The 17122-nt window shown below is 39.7% G+C and overlaps 1 protein-coding gene across 3 annotated transcripts in view; it reads left to right on the top strand.

Annotated features, from left to right (window-relative positions):
• drd2a (dopamine receptor D2a) overlaps nt 1–9060 on the top strand; it is a 45802-nt gene extending 36742 nt beyond the window's left edge. For all 3 annotated transcript variants that reach the window (XM_058079892.1, XM_058079893.1, XM_058079890.1), the window contains exons 4-8: nt 794–930; nt 2054–2262; nt 4707–4793; nt 5805–6189; nt 7351–9060. In XM_058079892.1, coding sequence (XP_057935875.1) covers nt 794–930; nt 2054–2262; nt 4707–4793; nt 5805–6189; nt 7351–7547 — 1015 coding nt within the window. In that variant the 3' untranslated portion in view covers nt 7548–9060. The remainder of the gene's footprint in view (nt 1–793; nt 931–2053; nt 2263–4706; nt 4794–5804; nt 6190–7350) is intronic.
• Nucleotides 9061–17122: the final 8062 nt, after the last annotated feature.

Here is a 17122-nt window from a genome sequence, read left to right as displayed (position 1 = left end):
CATTTGGATTTGGATTTTACGACTTCACTCTCACAGTTTTCCAAAGATGTTAATTTTCGTCAATAATTCATCAAATTATCAGTCAAAAATGTCTCCATTTTACATAGTTCTTACATTAAAAATGTTCAAGCGAAAAACGTAAACACCCATACAAGCCATTCAGTGACTATTCATGAGGTGTTCAAGCACATTACGTAAATCTCAGTTTTTGGTGCTAATATTGTCAAGCCCTTTTTAATTTTTAGCCGCATACTCCCTATGTCGGTCTGCGTCCCCCTCGTGGTAGGCGTACCTCGGACTTGAACGATTGCCTCTTATTATGTCAACTTTATTAGAAATGTAAATGGCGTTAATTCACGCTTGGTAAAAACTGTATTTAAAAGGTTATAAACAGTTTTTTTATGTCCTAACTACAAAAATATGACTGTGTTAAGCGATGAAGCAAAAGCTTCTGTTGCTGAGCAATTAATGTCACCACTTGAAATGCTACAAATGCTGAAATCTTGTCAGGAATCATCTGTCGCCAGCACCTGCAAGAGCGTTCCTAAATAGGGGTTGTCTTGCTAATTACCTCTCATTTCCTCCTGTTGTCTTTCCCATTTGCGGAGCAGCACAAGCGTTATTGCTTCCCCGCTGGACAGGTTGACATCCCTGACGTGCGACCCACTTGATGTTAAACTGTGTTGATGCGTCCCCTTTTACTTTTGATCCTTGAGTACAAAGCGCAACCTGACCTTCAGCAAAAGTGCAGTAAAACTCTTTTTAGGATTGTTTTTTTAACTCTCTGTTTTAGTTACACAGCTGTGGCGATGCCGATGCTATACAACACCCGCTACAGTTCAAGAAGAAGAGTCACGGTCATGATATCTGTGGTGTGGGTTCTGTCTTTCGCCATATCCTGCCCCCTTCTGTTTGGGCTCAATAACACAGGTAAGTAAATTGAATGAGCAAACCTGTTTAGGTGATCTGTTATGATTGCTTGGCAATTTTTAACAGGTGCAAAAGTGGTCGGTACAACCCCGATCCATCCATTTATATTTCTAGCAGTCCAAATGTGTTGACAAGCGGAGGGAAGATTCTCATTCTCCAACGCCAGTCATTGCATTCCTCTTCCTCGCCACATCCTTTTCATACGCAACAGGCCTTAATTGGAGGAAGATGCCTTGGACGTGCAATGGTTATTTAAGGGAAAATGGCTGACCTCAAAGTGCTTCTTTGCCTCTGCTCTTCAATGCGGCCTTGCAAAAACAAGCAAGCGCTGGAACAATAGCACTCATGCACTCCAAATTATTATAAAACAAAAAAAAGTAGTTTTTTTTCCTCTCCATTCTTTCATTCATTCATTTTCTACGGCTTATCCTCATGAGGGTCACGGGGTGCTGGAGCCCATCCCAGCTGTCTTTGGGCGAGACACCCTGGACTGGTGGCCAGCCATGCAGGGCACATATAGACAAACAACCATTCATACCTATGGGCAATTTGGAGTCACCAATTAACCTAGCATGTTTTTGGAACCGGAGTACCCGGAGAAAACCCACGCATGCACGGGGAGTACATGCAAACTCCACACAGAGATGGCCGAGGGTGGGATTGAACTCAGATCTCCTAGCTGTGAGGTCTGCGTGCTCGACCACTCAATGCGCTATAAATAAAGGAATTATACGGCATCTACTGTATATATTAAAGATGATATTTGATTAAATAAACACTACAACGTTTATGCTACCTGGGGGGTTCCAGCTCACAGCAATGAGCTATTTAGTTTAACTATTTGTCTAAAGCATTGAGGCCTCTAAGAGGGACACAGAATTTAAAAGGTGATTGTCTTGTTCCAAGCAAAATGGGCAGCAAGGAACGGGGGAGGGAAAAATGGTTTGAATAACCCCCCCACCAGATATGGTAAAGTGACATTTTTTGATGAATTTCCAAGAGATTGGACTCCTGACACAAACCCGCAGCGTTTTGAATGAGGGACGGAACGTCCTCTCACGGTACTAAGTGACGACTAACAACCGCTACTTTTTCTCCCACACCATTTTGTTTTGTCTCACAGCCACGCGGGACGCCTCACTTTGCGTGATCGCCAATCCCGCCTTTGTGGTGTACTCGTCCATCGTGTCCTTCTACGTCCCCTTCATCATCACGCTGCTGGTTTACGTGCAAATCTACGTGGTCCTCAGGAAGCGCAGGAAGCGAGTCAACAACAAACCCAAGCAACGCCCCAGTCAAGCCACCGTACCAGATGTGGCCACTTCACTCAAGGTGAGTTTTTGAATGCTATTGGTTTAGTTTGTTTGGAACATGCCTGACAAATAATGTTGGAGATCGAACATGAAGCAGAGCTTTTTTAATCCAAGGAAGCATTTCACAGTTGGTTGAACTTTTAGCTAAAACGTTACTGAATCGATTTCAAATTACTGAATCGTTTCCGATAGTATCATTCTATATGAACCAGAATTGCTCTTAAATGATATCGGCTACCACGAATCACGATACAAATGTAATCATCACTAAAAACAAACATTTTTTTCATTTATAAGTCGCTCTGGAGTCGTAGGAACAGCCAACCTATGAAAAAAGTGTGACTTATAGTTCCGGAAAATACGGTATTAGTAATGATGATTTAAAGAAGAAATTATCAATGAATGTGGTAGGTTCATGACAATACGTTTTATGAAGATGAGAGCAACCCGGAAGAACAAATGTGACCAAAAGTGAAGCGGTTCTTTAATTGTGCAAACAGCAGCCACCACTGAAATTGCGGAGAGTTTTGTCACACAGTAAATAGACAACATGACGGTGCTCACACAAAAAAGCCAAGTGATACCTTAAATAATGAAAATAAACATAAATAGTAACATTGTGTCATGAATAGACAAATACAGAAGACACACCAAAAGGTCACCACCTGGATCTAATTAATCAAACGGCTAAGAACCTCTAATTAAATAATTAGTGCATGGGTGATTATGTTTCAGTTATTTATGTAACCCTGCCTAACTGATGCGCTGGAACAACCATATGGAAATATACATCCTGTGGTCTTGGATGTCCATCTGTTGGAGATGGCTCCAATTATTGCTGTGCGCATACATTAATTACACAAAAAAGTTAACATTCATTCATTCATTTTCTACCGCTTACCCTCACAAGGGTCGCGGGGGGTGCTGGAGCCTATCCCAGCTGCCTTCAGGCGAGAGGTGGGATACACCCTGGACTGGTGGCCAGCCAATCACAGGGCACATATAGACAAACAACCATTCACACTCACATTCATACCTATGGATAATTTGGAGTTGAACATGCAAACTCCACACAGAGATGGCCGAGGGTGGAATTGAACCCTGGTCTCCTAGCTGTGAGGTCTAATTAACAATAAATTAGTTTCCTCCATGAATGATTTATTTTTGGCAGCATCGATTAAGACTTTTAATTAATTCAGGATAAATGATATCAGGAATTGGATGATAACGGTGTTGTTCCTTCTGCTAATAACGATATCAGCGTACTAGTGAGACCTCATCAAACAAAACATCCCAGCTCGGTTTGTCATTTTGAATGTGCAATGACTGTAAAGCGCTGATCATTTAAGGGGGGCGGGGGGAGGGCGGTTAGGCATCTTCCTTTAATACTTTTCATCTCCAGGACGAATCACCCGCAGCAAAATAATAGCGTGACCAGCGGCCATAACCGGTTTATAATTTAATTTCACTGATTATTAGTTAAGATAGAAATGTGCAGCTTTGCAAATTGCAACATAAAATAAGTATGATACTTTTCTATAACTTGTATTACGTCTTGCAGTATTTGTCTTACTTTGTTTATTTGTAAACAAACATCCAGTCGCATCACCGTTAAAGAAGTGTTTTTTTCTTCCATGTACTTTCTAACCAGCACATCCTTGTACTGTTTCCCGCTCATATTAGAGCCATGTGTGAGTGCCTTGCTCAGTGTGTACCATAATTGTGCTCCACACACTCATACGCTAAAAGCTTTCAGTGTTGTACGTGCATCCACTTGCATCCCTGCCATTTTGCCTCATTCTTGTACATTCTCCCTGAACATTCTGATTGTATTTATAAAAAAAACAACAACAACATACAGTACATCTCTCTGGTGATTTAGACCCGTTATACTCTGTGCTTTTAATGGGCAGGCATTGCATTACATAACAAACCCAGACAATTGATTTTTTTCTCAGTTACACAGGCGGCTTCTTAAAGTTGGTATTTAAAGCCACACCACATGAATTAGGCTTATTTTTGTGTGTTTCTGGTATCGATCCCACACGCTCACCATAATGACCAGCAAGGGGATTTTACTGGGTGCATGACAATCCAATCCAATGGCCTGTGAAGTCGTTACATGCTAGCATATTGACAAACGAGCAGATAATTATTATGATGAGAAAATAATCATTATAGAGCAGAGTAATTACATTTCAATACAGCTGCTCAGCTGGCCTTGTAGCCAGATAACCTCCGTCTGTACTTTATGATGCTGTCAAGTTAATGGCCCTGACTTTCCGCAGCACATCACATTCTCACTAAGCTGCCTCGCTGTGCCAAAAGCTCCATGTATCCGGCTTTGACCTTCCATCCAGGCTGCCATGTTTACGCTTTGACAGCCCCCTTTTTGTCAGATGTGCATCCACGTTGCAACCCCGCCGCTTCCTTGACACTTTTTTTTTGTACGTTGAATCCTAGGATAAGTGCACTCATCCTGAAGACGTGAGGCTGTGCACGGTGATTGTCAAGACCAACGGGAGTTTTCCTGCCAACAAGAAGAAGGTGGTGCGTTGAGTCTGTGGTTTTAGTTCAGCTTTTTATTTGCTCTGAAAGCTGGATGGATAAACCCAATGGAGCCGATGGGTGTTGTTTCACATCTAAAGGGCTGTAATAATGTTACAAATCCTATTTAGAAGATTGTAAATATCTTATGATATGCCAAAACTACGGAAATAGTTTATAAATAATGAATCATAGTTTGCAGAAATATTTAGTAATATTTTAAAATTGTTACTAGCCATACAAGTTGTAAAAATAAACCATAATAACCCTAATAATAAAAACATTAGTACAATAATAATGAAATTTAATTTCAAAAATTAAGTATTTAATTAAATATTAAATCTTTATATTTTAAATATATAATTATTATTCAAATTAAATTGAATTACAGTTGTATGTGTTAAATGTGACCTTTTACACATTTTGAAAATGTCAACACCACATAATGTTGAATTAAAAAGTGACTCCTACGTATTTTGTGTGACTTTTGAGGTGTATATTTACCCAAAATATTGTCTTTACTGCCATAATGGCCATATAAGTGTAAAAATCAGCTACCCACTTTTATAATAATTATAACAAGACCAAAACACTACCTTTTAATAACACATTAACAGTATCGACCAGCGGCTAGCACGAGCAGGTAATGTGTGACTTTTGAGGCGTATATTTATGTAAATGTTGTATTTTAGGTTTAAAAATGACACAATCTTTGCCGCAGTGGGATTTTGAGGTACCACTGTAAATAATATGACAAAACTCTAAAAAAGAAACATAATAGCAATATAGGAGAATATACAGGAGAATAAGATTCGCAGGGGTTACATTTACATTCCCAGCCGAAAACGCCCAAGTTTTGAAACAGTACGACTTACCGTGCGTTCAAAACTTTGAGCTAGCGGCATACGGACTGCAATAACGGCTAATACAAATAATAATTGTGTTGGGGGATTAGGGTAAGAGGATTAAAGTGTAGGGTACAAGAAATGATTTCCCTTCCGCATGTCTGCTCAGATATTCATTAAAGACGTGGCCAACGAGGGGGAGGATATGGAGCTGGATGAGCTCAACAACAGCGGCAGCAGCCAAAAGCAGAAGGCGCAATGCACCCTGGGAGACACTCCGGCCACGAGCCACCAGCTGTTGGTGCCCAGCAAGGACGGCAACGCCAGCCTCAACTCTTCACCCCCGACGCCCCCCGAGGAGAGCCAGAGAGCTGAAAAGAACGGAGATCCCGGCAAGGAAGCTCTGGAGGATCCCACGCAGATGGTGACCAAAGTCTTCCAGACGCAGACGCTGCCTAACGGCAAGACTCAGACATCTTTGAAAACCATGAGCAAGAGGAAGATCTCCCAGCAGAAGGAGAAGAAGGCCACGCAGATGTTAGCCATCGTCCTTGGTAAGGACCAGTGCTTTCTTTTTTGGCACGTCAATCAAACAACGGACGCCTTCCAGCGAGCATTTTTATTCTTAGGAGGAGATAAGATGGTGGTGCCCTCAAGTGTGGTCTGGGGGCCATTTGCGGAAAGTATTTTCTAATGGCCCTGCAGCTCATTCTAATAAAAAAAATATGAAAAAAATAATGGCAAAAATGGAAAAATCAGCAGTAATTTTACAGGAATTAAGTCAATATATTACAAAAAAAAGGAAAAAAAGAGGAAAGGTCTTCATTTTACGAGAATAACGTAATTTAAACTTTTTTTTTTTTAAGTTGTAATGTTAAGCGAAACAAACAAGAGGCTAAGACGTTTGTCATTTTTGGAAAATGACCACAAAAAAGTCAAACTATTCTTTCTTTCTTCTTAATTTATTTTAGACATGCATACGATGTTACACCAATGTTTCTCACATATACACTTACAATACAATACACTTACAATAATATACAATATTATATAAATATATATATACACATGCAGCATACATGCACATATTCATACATATAGTACATACGTACATATATATATACATACATATACGTATATACACACATACATACACAACACCTCATTACTACACATGTCTGAAAAGGAGCAGGAAGAAGCAAAGCTTATTCGAGGAAAAACTGCATTCTAACAAGAAAGAAAGTCACAATTTTGCAAGAATAAATTCGTAATAATATGCGGTAGAAATAAGGTCATTTTAGTTGCATAGAATTGAAATATTAAATTACAACCTAATTTCAAATCTTTTGCTTTGTTTCCTGGAGAATGTAGTTGTAGTCATCCAGCCGATACGGGGGTAAAATTCAGGCTAGTATTGCCGATACCGATATCGTACTGAACTTTGTGCAAATGCATCTAAGGCATCATAGTAATTTATTGATTTATTTTAAATCCTGATGTATATTGATATTTAGAATATGACCAAGCTAATATAAAACAGAAAAACCAAAGGGCAGAATCATATATCTGTATCAAAAGTATCAATATTTTGATTTGAAGTATCCACTGGCCACCGGGAAATGTTGACGACCCTGACCTAGAAGCCAACCCACTGACTTCTACGTCCCTAAAGTTGTACCTTTTAAAAATCCCCCCATTTTCTCCTCTCTCCTCAGGTGTATTCATCATATGCTGGCTGCCATTTTTCATTACGCATATCTTGAACACCCACTGCACAAAATGCAAGGTTCCCGCCGAGATGTATAACGCTTTTACATGGCTGGGCTACGTCAACAGTGCCGTCAACCCCATCATCTACACCACCTTTAACGTGGAGTTCCGAAAAGCATTTATTAAGATTTTGCACTGCTAAAATGCGAGCGATCAGACTGACAAGGCGGGAAAACAAGCTGGGCAAATACCTCATCCTGGAAAGGAGAACCCACCACATTGCGAGCAGGAATTCAGATTTCTAAGTGACTGAAAAAAGGAGACGTTTTTTTCGGAAAGGATCTTTTATGTGAATTGATGGAGGAAGCCATTTTTTCTCCCAAGCTGAATGTAAAACAAGAAATGTCTGTAACGATGGCTTGTTTGGTGAAGACAAATGTACCTTGTTCTTTCAAAAAAAAAAAATGTGCTCGTCACGACATACTGTATACACCGCACACATACAGGATGACAACTGCTATTTATTGTGTGTACTTCATGTTTCTTAAATGACAAAATGTTCAGCAAATATATATGAATACAGTATCTACACTGTATGCATATAAAAATATATCAAGTCAGTGTTCATTGCAGTGTTCAGAGATGTGAGCTCTTATTCTGAAAAGCTGTCACTAATTGGAATTTGTGTTGATGGCGAACAGACTCTTCATGGTACTTTCTGTGTAATGTGGCTATGCCAATACCTACATGATTGCAATTTTATAAATTGGACCTTCATATTTCATGATTATCGCTGTTAGAATTTGCTGTAAATATGTTTTTTCTTTCTGAACACATTTGCTGTGTTGTTACAATGATTCTAATTATGATATGCTCGTGATGAAAATGTGATGCATGCCACACTGTTTCGCTAATCTCAGCTTCTCATGAGCTTCTCATGAATTGTATGTTCAAACGTCCAAAGTGACAAAAGAGCTCCAATAAAGGATGAGACACTGTCACGTGTCATTTGATGATCCGAGCGGGATGCAGATGCTTCTGGAAATTGTTATTATTCAGCAGTCTCGCCTTGCTATGATTGAAAGTTCCCCTCGTGTTCCTTCCTGGAAGAAACTGCTGAGTCGTTGGGCACCAAAACTAATTACTTTAAAGCCTCAGAAGGACACAAGTGAGAAAATTAGCCTTAATTAACGCTTTAAATGCACTGGGATTCTGATAAATCACTTGAAAACTATCTCCGACATTAGGAACTTGCTTGCGTGGCCAGGGTTTGGTAATATCAAATCACCAAACTTTACTGAGTCAATTAATGCAACCCAAATTTTTATTTAAGGCACATCAGAAAGAAATCAGCTTTTACCGCTACATTGTGGTTCGAACATTGCTGCCTCGCTATTGTGGTTTTTCAAAAGGTAATTAATAAATGGCCCCTCTTAAGTCATGAACTCATTCAATCCCAGCCATTCTGCAAAAGACAGCCCCTTTGTGGACCGGCCATTTTAGATGATTTTGATAGAATATTGTGTTGTATGGCTGTAAAAGCTAGTTATATGGTTGTTTTTTTATCATTTAGCTAGCTACTAACACTGCTGTGTTTAGCAAAAAAGATCGATAGACGTCTTTGTGTTACTATGCTATGCTAGCATGCTAACGTTCACATCACTAGTATGCTGACATGAGCATAGTCACATTTTTTGTGATTTTCATAAGTACGACACTTGTGAGGATACGAGGCAGACACTAAAATAATTCGATATTTTTACATTTTCAGAGGTAGTCACATATATAAACACTTACACTATACAGTGCTAGGCGTCAACATGCTAATGTTAGCATTGTTCTTTAAGTTATTAAAAACCCTTTCATTGTATGTTTTCATGGTCAAAATATTATTTTATATACTTATCACAAAAGATTCATATTCTGGTCTGTTAAAAAGAATTGTGGTTAAAAAGTGTTAAAAAGTGTGGTAGTGGTTGTTCATCGGTGCAGACCCACACTGTCTTTTGTTATTTCGCTGCCATTGCGAACGTCAACTGCAACAATAAATACATTGACATTTTTAACGTGGTTCTTTGTGTTGCATCTTCTCACATTGGGGGGGGTCGTGAAAAGGGTACAACGTTTGGAATGTGCTTATGCGTATTTACATTATATGAAGGGAATCGGCTTCAAAAGCAGAGATGCGTGTGTGTGTGTGTGTGTGAGAGAGAGAGAGAGAGAGAGAGAGAGAGAAAGAGAGAGAGACAGAAAATTCCTCCCTGCAAAAATAAAAATGTAAATTAGAAAGTTGACATTTTATGTGGCAACACATTCTGCCTCAGTAACCGACAGGAATCTATCACAGTGGCCTGGACAACACTGCTGTGTTTGGGACTCGGGGTATATGAAGTCCCAATGGGAATGCATAATGCACAGTGCATTCATTCACCCGCATGTGCGATGTGATGATGATGATGATGGTGATGATGAGTCCAGTGATAATGCCATCCACTGTTTTCCAAAACGACACAACAGTCGCCAGCAAGATATGGAGGTTGCTGAAGAGTTGCTAATTGTCAGTGACCCACGCTGTTGTTGTGCTTTGCAAAGCAATTCATCAAGTGAAGCAAACGCTGCTGCTGCCAAGAAACGCAGAGTTGGACTTTTTCATTTCATGAGCTGCTGTCTTTGAATCAAAAGAAAATCAACCGTTTGTCCGTGATGGATGAATGTGTGTTGACCATTTTGCAACGGTGTCAAGAAATGCGGATTGTGTCAGAAAAGGTGACGATTGATTGTTGACTCTCCCAATGAGAGATGGGGGAAAAGGTAAAGCGATTATAAGACAAAAGTAATAAAAATACAGTTTTCTGTGTACGTGTAGTATGTTGTACTTCTGGAAGGAATTAATAATACTAACCAAGGTTCCATTGTATGTAGTACACACATTTTTTGTGCTCCCAGTTATGAAGTAATGTGAGTACAGTGTACGATTGAGTCATCTCCACATAGCAGGCTGCCTTTTGACACCCCTGCACAACCTGGGGCTTCATTGTCCTAGTGAGGAAAAAGCCGTGTGAAAAACACCCCAGGTGGGATCTCCTTGGAATCTTGGAAGCCACGAGGAACCTCACGGTTACATTTTGGAATTGCTAATGCACCTCAATCATTGGACCGTGTTCAAAGAGAGAAAGCCTTTTGGCCTTTGCCATCATGACATCATGAGAGTGTGAATACCTGACAGAAAATAACATTAATAACATCAAGATTTTGGCTTTTAAAAGATGTGCTTTTGAACTTTTAATCATAATATCTAACATAATAATTCACTTCAATGCAATTTGCAATTGATTGCTTACTCATTTTTTTCTGTCTCACTCCGGATTCTTCTTATAGCATTTTGAAGATCTACTTATTTAAGTAAAATGTACACTACCGCACCAAAGTTTGGGATGACTTGGAAATATTTTTGTCCAGTCTGAGATATGGCTTTTTCTTGGCAGTCCTGTTATGAAGTCCAACATACTGAAGTCGACGCTTCACTGTTGATACTGACACTGGTGTTTGATGGCTACTATTTAGTACAGCTGCAAGATATTTGTCTTCTTGCAGAGTTCTGCAGCGTTTTTCTGTCCTTGTTAGACCCAGTTTTTGCTGCTCTCTGAAGGGAGTAGTTAACAGCATGGTAAGAGATTTTAGTTTTAGTTTAGATTTTTAGATGGCTTTTCTAATCATCTATTAGCCTTATAAAATGATGAACTTGGATAAAATGATGAACTCTATGCAAAAATGTAGATCCTTCTTTGAAAATCATCTGATTCATTTTAATTGTTTGTGAAATGGATAAAAATGTTTGTAAAATGGAAAAAAATGTTTGTGAAATGAATGAAAATGTGTTTTTCTTTGGAAAACAAAAATAAATTTGCAAGTGATCCCAAACTTTTGAGCAGTAGCGTAAATTCTTGCAACTTTTAACTGGTCTTAAAATGATAACCAAGAGTGTATTTTAAGGCATCCATAAAGCTGAGCTGCCATCACTACCTCTTTCTTCCTAAATGTATACAAGCCAAAGCTCTTTTTTTCTGGTATATAAAAGGTGTCGTGTCATTTCCTCTGAGTTTCCTTCAGGCACTGAATGACTGATGTGATGTGCTTGGTAACGCAGTTTAATGGACTTACGGCATCTCTCAGGATGTTTACATTTTATTTGTGCCGGCCCCCCCGGCTAAAATAAAAGAGAGTACAACTGGGAGCTATAGTAGAAAGTTGAAAACAGGAAAAATGTGAATACATACATGAAAGTCTTATTGCAGCTTATTGTTGGGGCTGTATCCCTGTTCACGTATATGCAATATTTTCAGAGAATGTCATATTATCCATGCTTTGCATGTGAAATTCATCCAATAAAAAGCCAATAATTTCCCACATGGGTGCACTGGACCTTGCATGATTATGTCCGACACGTTCAATCACGTCACTCATAATGTCAACAAAAATCAATATAATGACCGACTCATGTTTACAAGGTAGTTTATTGTTGATATGAATTAGTGCATGCCAGTGGCGTCATTAGGCCTATTTTAGGGGACTTCAGCCCCCTTAAAATGTTCTTAAGCCCCCCCAAATTAATTGATATTTTTTATAGACTTTTATTTATTTGTTTATTTTTTACAAAAAAATCTCTAAAAATGTTTATATAATAGGGCGTAGTAGTAGTAATAGTCAGAAGAAGAATAATGATGATAGTAATAATAATAGGCTAATTAATCATATAATAATGATTATTACATCATTGATCACTGTCCACTGGTTTTGCAGTGTAAATTGTGTGTACTTTTGTACATTTAATGGTGGCCTAAAACAAGTATTTCTACTACATCTGTCCAAAAGTGGGAAAGTTATATCCCGGTTCTTGTTCGTTATTAGTTTTTTGGATTTCCTAATGTCTACTACATTCATTCATATCCTGTGCATCTCCAGGGGGCTAGGCCCCCCAGTCCTCGGAACCTAGCGACGCCCCTGATGATGCATAGAATTACAATATGGCTTTAAAGCACTTCAAAGGAAAAAAATAATGCACAAAATGATGTTTGGATTTGGATTTGGGCAGGAATCTGGCGACACCCTGGAGTGTTTTTTAAGTTGGACCCATCTTGTTTCCAAGGCTGTAAATAAAGTAAATAATTAACTCATCATGTAGTTACTTTGGGGGGTAAAAACCAACATCGGAATCGCATCTGAATTCATGAATAATTGCAGAGTGCGTGCTCAGCTCGAGCCCTGTCATAGACCCTGGCTGTGCATACATGCGCACAAACACTGTGGTTTGTCACCACACTGGAATCAAGCTTCATTTGTTAGCCCACAAGAGATGCTGGAGAACATTTTTTTGCAATTCAGTGTTTTTTATTTATTTTTGTAGTCATTTTGGCTGTGTTGATATTCATTTTTTGAATTGTCAAGCGTTCCTTAAATTAGCCTGGCAACACGACACATAGATACAAAAGTCCAATTAAAACCACATTCACACTAACAAAAACTAATCCTTTGATAAGATGTTACTTTTCTTTTTTTTAGTAATTTGTCCACCACATGGTGTTTACTTTTTCTTATACAAGAACGCCTTGTCTGGAATGATCACTTGTTTACACTTGCACAATTCAGCATGTCCAAAAACGAGTAGGAAGAAGCCCAACTGACTTCAATGACTTCAACTGACCTCTTGTCGCTGTATCAGCAATTACAGAGCATTTGTCTGCTTCCTGCGTTTGACCTGTTAACAATGTTTTTAATAATAAAAGAAAAGATCAAGAAGTTGTGTCTTGTCCCATAATGAAAAACATACATTATATGATATTGTATTATATTACATATTCTAATATACTATGCCTGACAGTTTGTTTATGTTCCCTTTTTGGCTGTTATTTTTCTGCTTGGACGCTCTTATTTTGTACCTACTTCCTGCTTTGCCCTGTTCTCTTTTCCTGTGTTGCTATTATCTGCCAAACATGTTCCTAATTTCGGTTGTGTCTATTTGGGGGGCGGGGGGTCATTGACATTTTGTGCTACTCACATGCCTGTTTCCTGCTGCCGCAATTATTATTAAAAATACTTTTTACCTGCACTTGGTCCTCCTTTGCATCCTGGGGTCGGACCGCAATGCTGACAAGCCTGATGGTGACAATATATAGAATAAATAGTATAGTATAAATAAATACTAATTGGAAAAAAAAAATAATAAATACTAGTTGATGTTGGATAATACTGGCCTGTATTTGATATTTACTCAGGCTGAAGCTTTTTTAATATAATAACTATGTATAACGTATATATTTATTTTTAGGGTAGACAATTAAATTAATTGCAGTTTTGAAATTAATTATACATGAGTTTAGTTGAATTCACATGATATCAGGTCTTTTTCTGTTCAATTCCACTTTTATTAATTCTTCCATATGTATACTTGGAGGTACATAGACGGGATTGAAATGCCGTTTCTCTTGGACCCCGGTGCAAAAAAACAAGCAAGGCACAGTGCGAGACTATATATACTAAACTATAGACTAAAATCGAGACTATAAAAAGTGCTAGAGCGGTAACTTAATATTCCGATTTCCATTTTTTTCGCAATAGGCTGCTAACAATACAGTTAGACTCACACAGTGTATGAATAATAGAACAAGATGCACGTCGTATTATATACTAAAAAGAAAATGTTTTGACGTGAATTTTCCCAAATGCTAACAACAAAAACATGCTAACCAAAGTTGCAGCGTATAATGTTTTTGGGAATCGGACATTTTTTGTCACTGGGTACAAATGAGCGCAGATATTTAAAAGAAGTCTTCAGAGGTCAGCCTGATTGGTTTGTAAGCAGGTGGTTATTTATTTATCATGGTAGCTGCACTTATTAACTTCCCGGCGACATCAGGAAAGGATTTCTTCATTGTCGGCCATCTAATTTGTCTTTAATGCACGACCACACGCTGCAAAAACAGACCTGATCCAACACTCTAGACATAAACCCGTGAACCTGTGATTGCAAAAAGTCCTCGTCAATCATCCCCCGCCCGTCTCTTACTAAGACATCCTAAAATGACACACGATCTAGCGCCGCTGCTCAGCTGTGATTTATGATTTTGCACAACCAATCATCGATTTTGCTGCAAGGAATTTCCGAGGCCGTGCACCACTGTTAGCGTTGCATGATGGGAGATCCTGCAAGCAGCTGTCTCAGACGAGCGCCTGTCCTCGCCGCTCGTCTTCCTCAGTAAGAGTGTTTTCTCTTGTCACCTTTTGTGCACCACTTGGCTAGCCTTTCGCTTGGTGACAAGTGAATCTAAAAATAGAGGCAAGGGGGTCACGGGAGGAGAGTTCCAGTTGCCGTGGGTAGCGGTGTAGCGGTCTTACTGTAATACACGAGTCGTCATAACAGCAGAGACAATGTAGGGGTGTGTCTGTGTTGGCTGTTTAGTGATTCACGTCATCCTGGGCTGCAGGAAACATCACCGACTGTGTTGCAACTAAAGGAATGGGTGTGTATGTGTGTATGTGAAATACACAAAAACACCCCCCCCCAAACGATGTCTCCGTCCTCCCGGATTGGACAGGTGGTCTCACTTGCATGCACAAGCAATAAGGACTCTGCTAATTAACTGAAACAAATCATGATGACTTTCCTGCATTATTAAAAGCCTCTTGAACCCACCACCCCCACCACCACTTTGCCGAATGTTTCTTGAGTCGATTTGGGAGGGGAATTAGGTGTAAAAACCTCCTTTGACATATGTTACAGCTAACCATTCCAGTGGTAAATCGACCTTTTGCTAAACCACATCCCAGAAATGCAAATCGACCAATCAGCCAGCAGCAGATTAGAGGCTCCAGGCAATTGTGCTCCATTCAATTCAATGCAAAGCTATGATTTTGTAATGTATTTTTGCCATTGGAAAAGTGTGAAAAAGACAGATAACAACAGTAACTAAGGGTGGTGAGTCTCAGTGAAAGGACAGATCACCCTTACTCAAAGACAAAAAAAATTTGATTCTTTGTATCAAGAGGAGCTATTTCTGGGCATGCCCAGCCAAGAGGCTGGCAACACCTCAGCGTCCCTTGGGTGTAACTGGAAGAGGTGACCAGAGACACGGAAGTCTGGGATGCTGCTCCACAACCCAGACCCGGATAAGCGTATAGTATCCAAACTAAAAAATACATAAATAACACAACACCTTAGTCACTGCTGCCCATAAAATAGCCACTGGGATAGCGACTGGTAGTGCAGACTTCCTGCAAGTGAGCAGACTCCAAGTAATGCTGGGCTGGTTAATGCATGGATGATCAGCTACTTGCAAGAGGAGATACATCGAATGATCTCCTCAGTACAGAGCATTGCCAATACATGAACCCGAACGGTCATCTGAATTTTAGATGGCTGAAGCAGCACTAATGCTGCCATTAAGGAGGAAGTGACCCGTGTTGTTCACTGTGCTTCTAATAAACGAAGAGAATGTAAGAAAACTAAGTACTGCATCCTCTTGTCGCTTTAAATATGCCCAAAGGATGGAAAAATGTTCGACATGAAAAATGACAGATTTTATAGGATTGGGCCAACTTGATACGCCTCACATATTTTTAGTCCTCTGAACGTGTGATAAACAAATGACCAAATGCAACCAGCTCGATTCCATCTGGCTCTTCCTCGATGAGCACAGCGGCCATTTGTAACCATTTAATCCCCCCCAAGCAGTGGATCAATCTAAATCTCAACCCAAGCTAGCCAATCAGAGGCAATGAGCGTGGCGTAAGGGGAGTGGAATACGCTGTTAATTGTGCTGGGAGTCAGCGTGAGGGATCGGAGTGCTCTCCTGGTGCAGATAGCCATAATCACATTCTGAGTGAGATGACTTCTCCACTTGAGCTGTGTTTTACATCAGTCCCCGTTCTGCCTGGAGACACACCTACCTCCCTCCCACGCGGGACACATCTTATCGTATGTTTATAAATATGTTTTTAAGTAAGATGCAGAAATGTTTAATCAGCGCACGAGCTGTTTAAAGATACATGTGAGCTTCATAACCAATGCTAATGAAGTTGCTTGCTATGTGTTTAAATGGATGGTAGCAATGAGCAAAGCCATCCTATCCTTAGCTGAACTCCATCCATCTGTTTTATATGCCGCTTATCCTCACTGGGGTCTCCAGCGGATATGCTGGAGCCTATCCCAGCTGACTTTTGGCGAGAGGCAGGGTACACCCTGGACTGGTCGCCAACCAATCACAGGGCACATATAGACAAACAACCATTCACACTCACACTACTACACTACACACTGTAATATCATACCCAGTGTTGGGTATGTTACTTTGAAAAACACATTAGTTATAGTTACTAGTTACTTCTCAAAAAAAGTAAGTGAGTTACTCCACTACAAAAGTAACTAGTTACCAGTAAAAGTAACTATTGCCCCCCCCCCCCCCACAGCAAAGACGGGTACCATTGAAACGAGGTTAAAGTAGTGTCTGCACTTCCATTTGGCAAAGGCTGTTTGGACATGCTCTAAACACCCGCCCACCCAAGTTCTCTGATTGGCTGAAGATGCAATTTGACTAAAACCTGAGCCAATCCTCATTGCTTATGTGGTTATCTCCCCCCTCCCTTGTCACTCTGCAACACTCTCACTGCGCTACAGATTAGTTATGAAGTCTGTGATATATTTTTAGGCGGCTTCAGTAACGTGCCATAACAGGGTGTTGAAAATGGTAATGCCGTTATGCTGACCGTAAAAGTAATTAGTTA

This window comes from Doryrhamphus excisus, chromosome 8, assembly GCF_030265055.1.
Source record: "Doryrhamphus excisus isolate RoL2022-K1 chromosome 8, RoL_Dexc_1.0, whole genome shotgun sequence".
In the NCBI taxonomy this organism is placed as follows: Eukaryota; Metazoa; Chordata; class Actinopteri; order Syngnathiformes; family Syngnathidae; genus Doryrhamphus; species Doryrhamphus excisus.
This window is presented reverse-complemented; position numbering and strand designations above follow the sequence as displayed.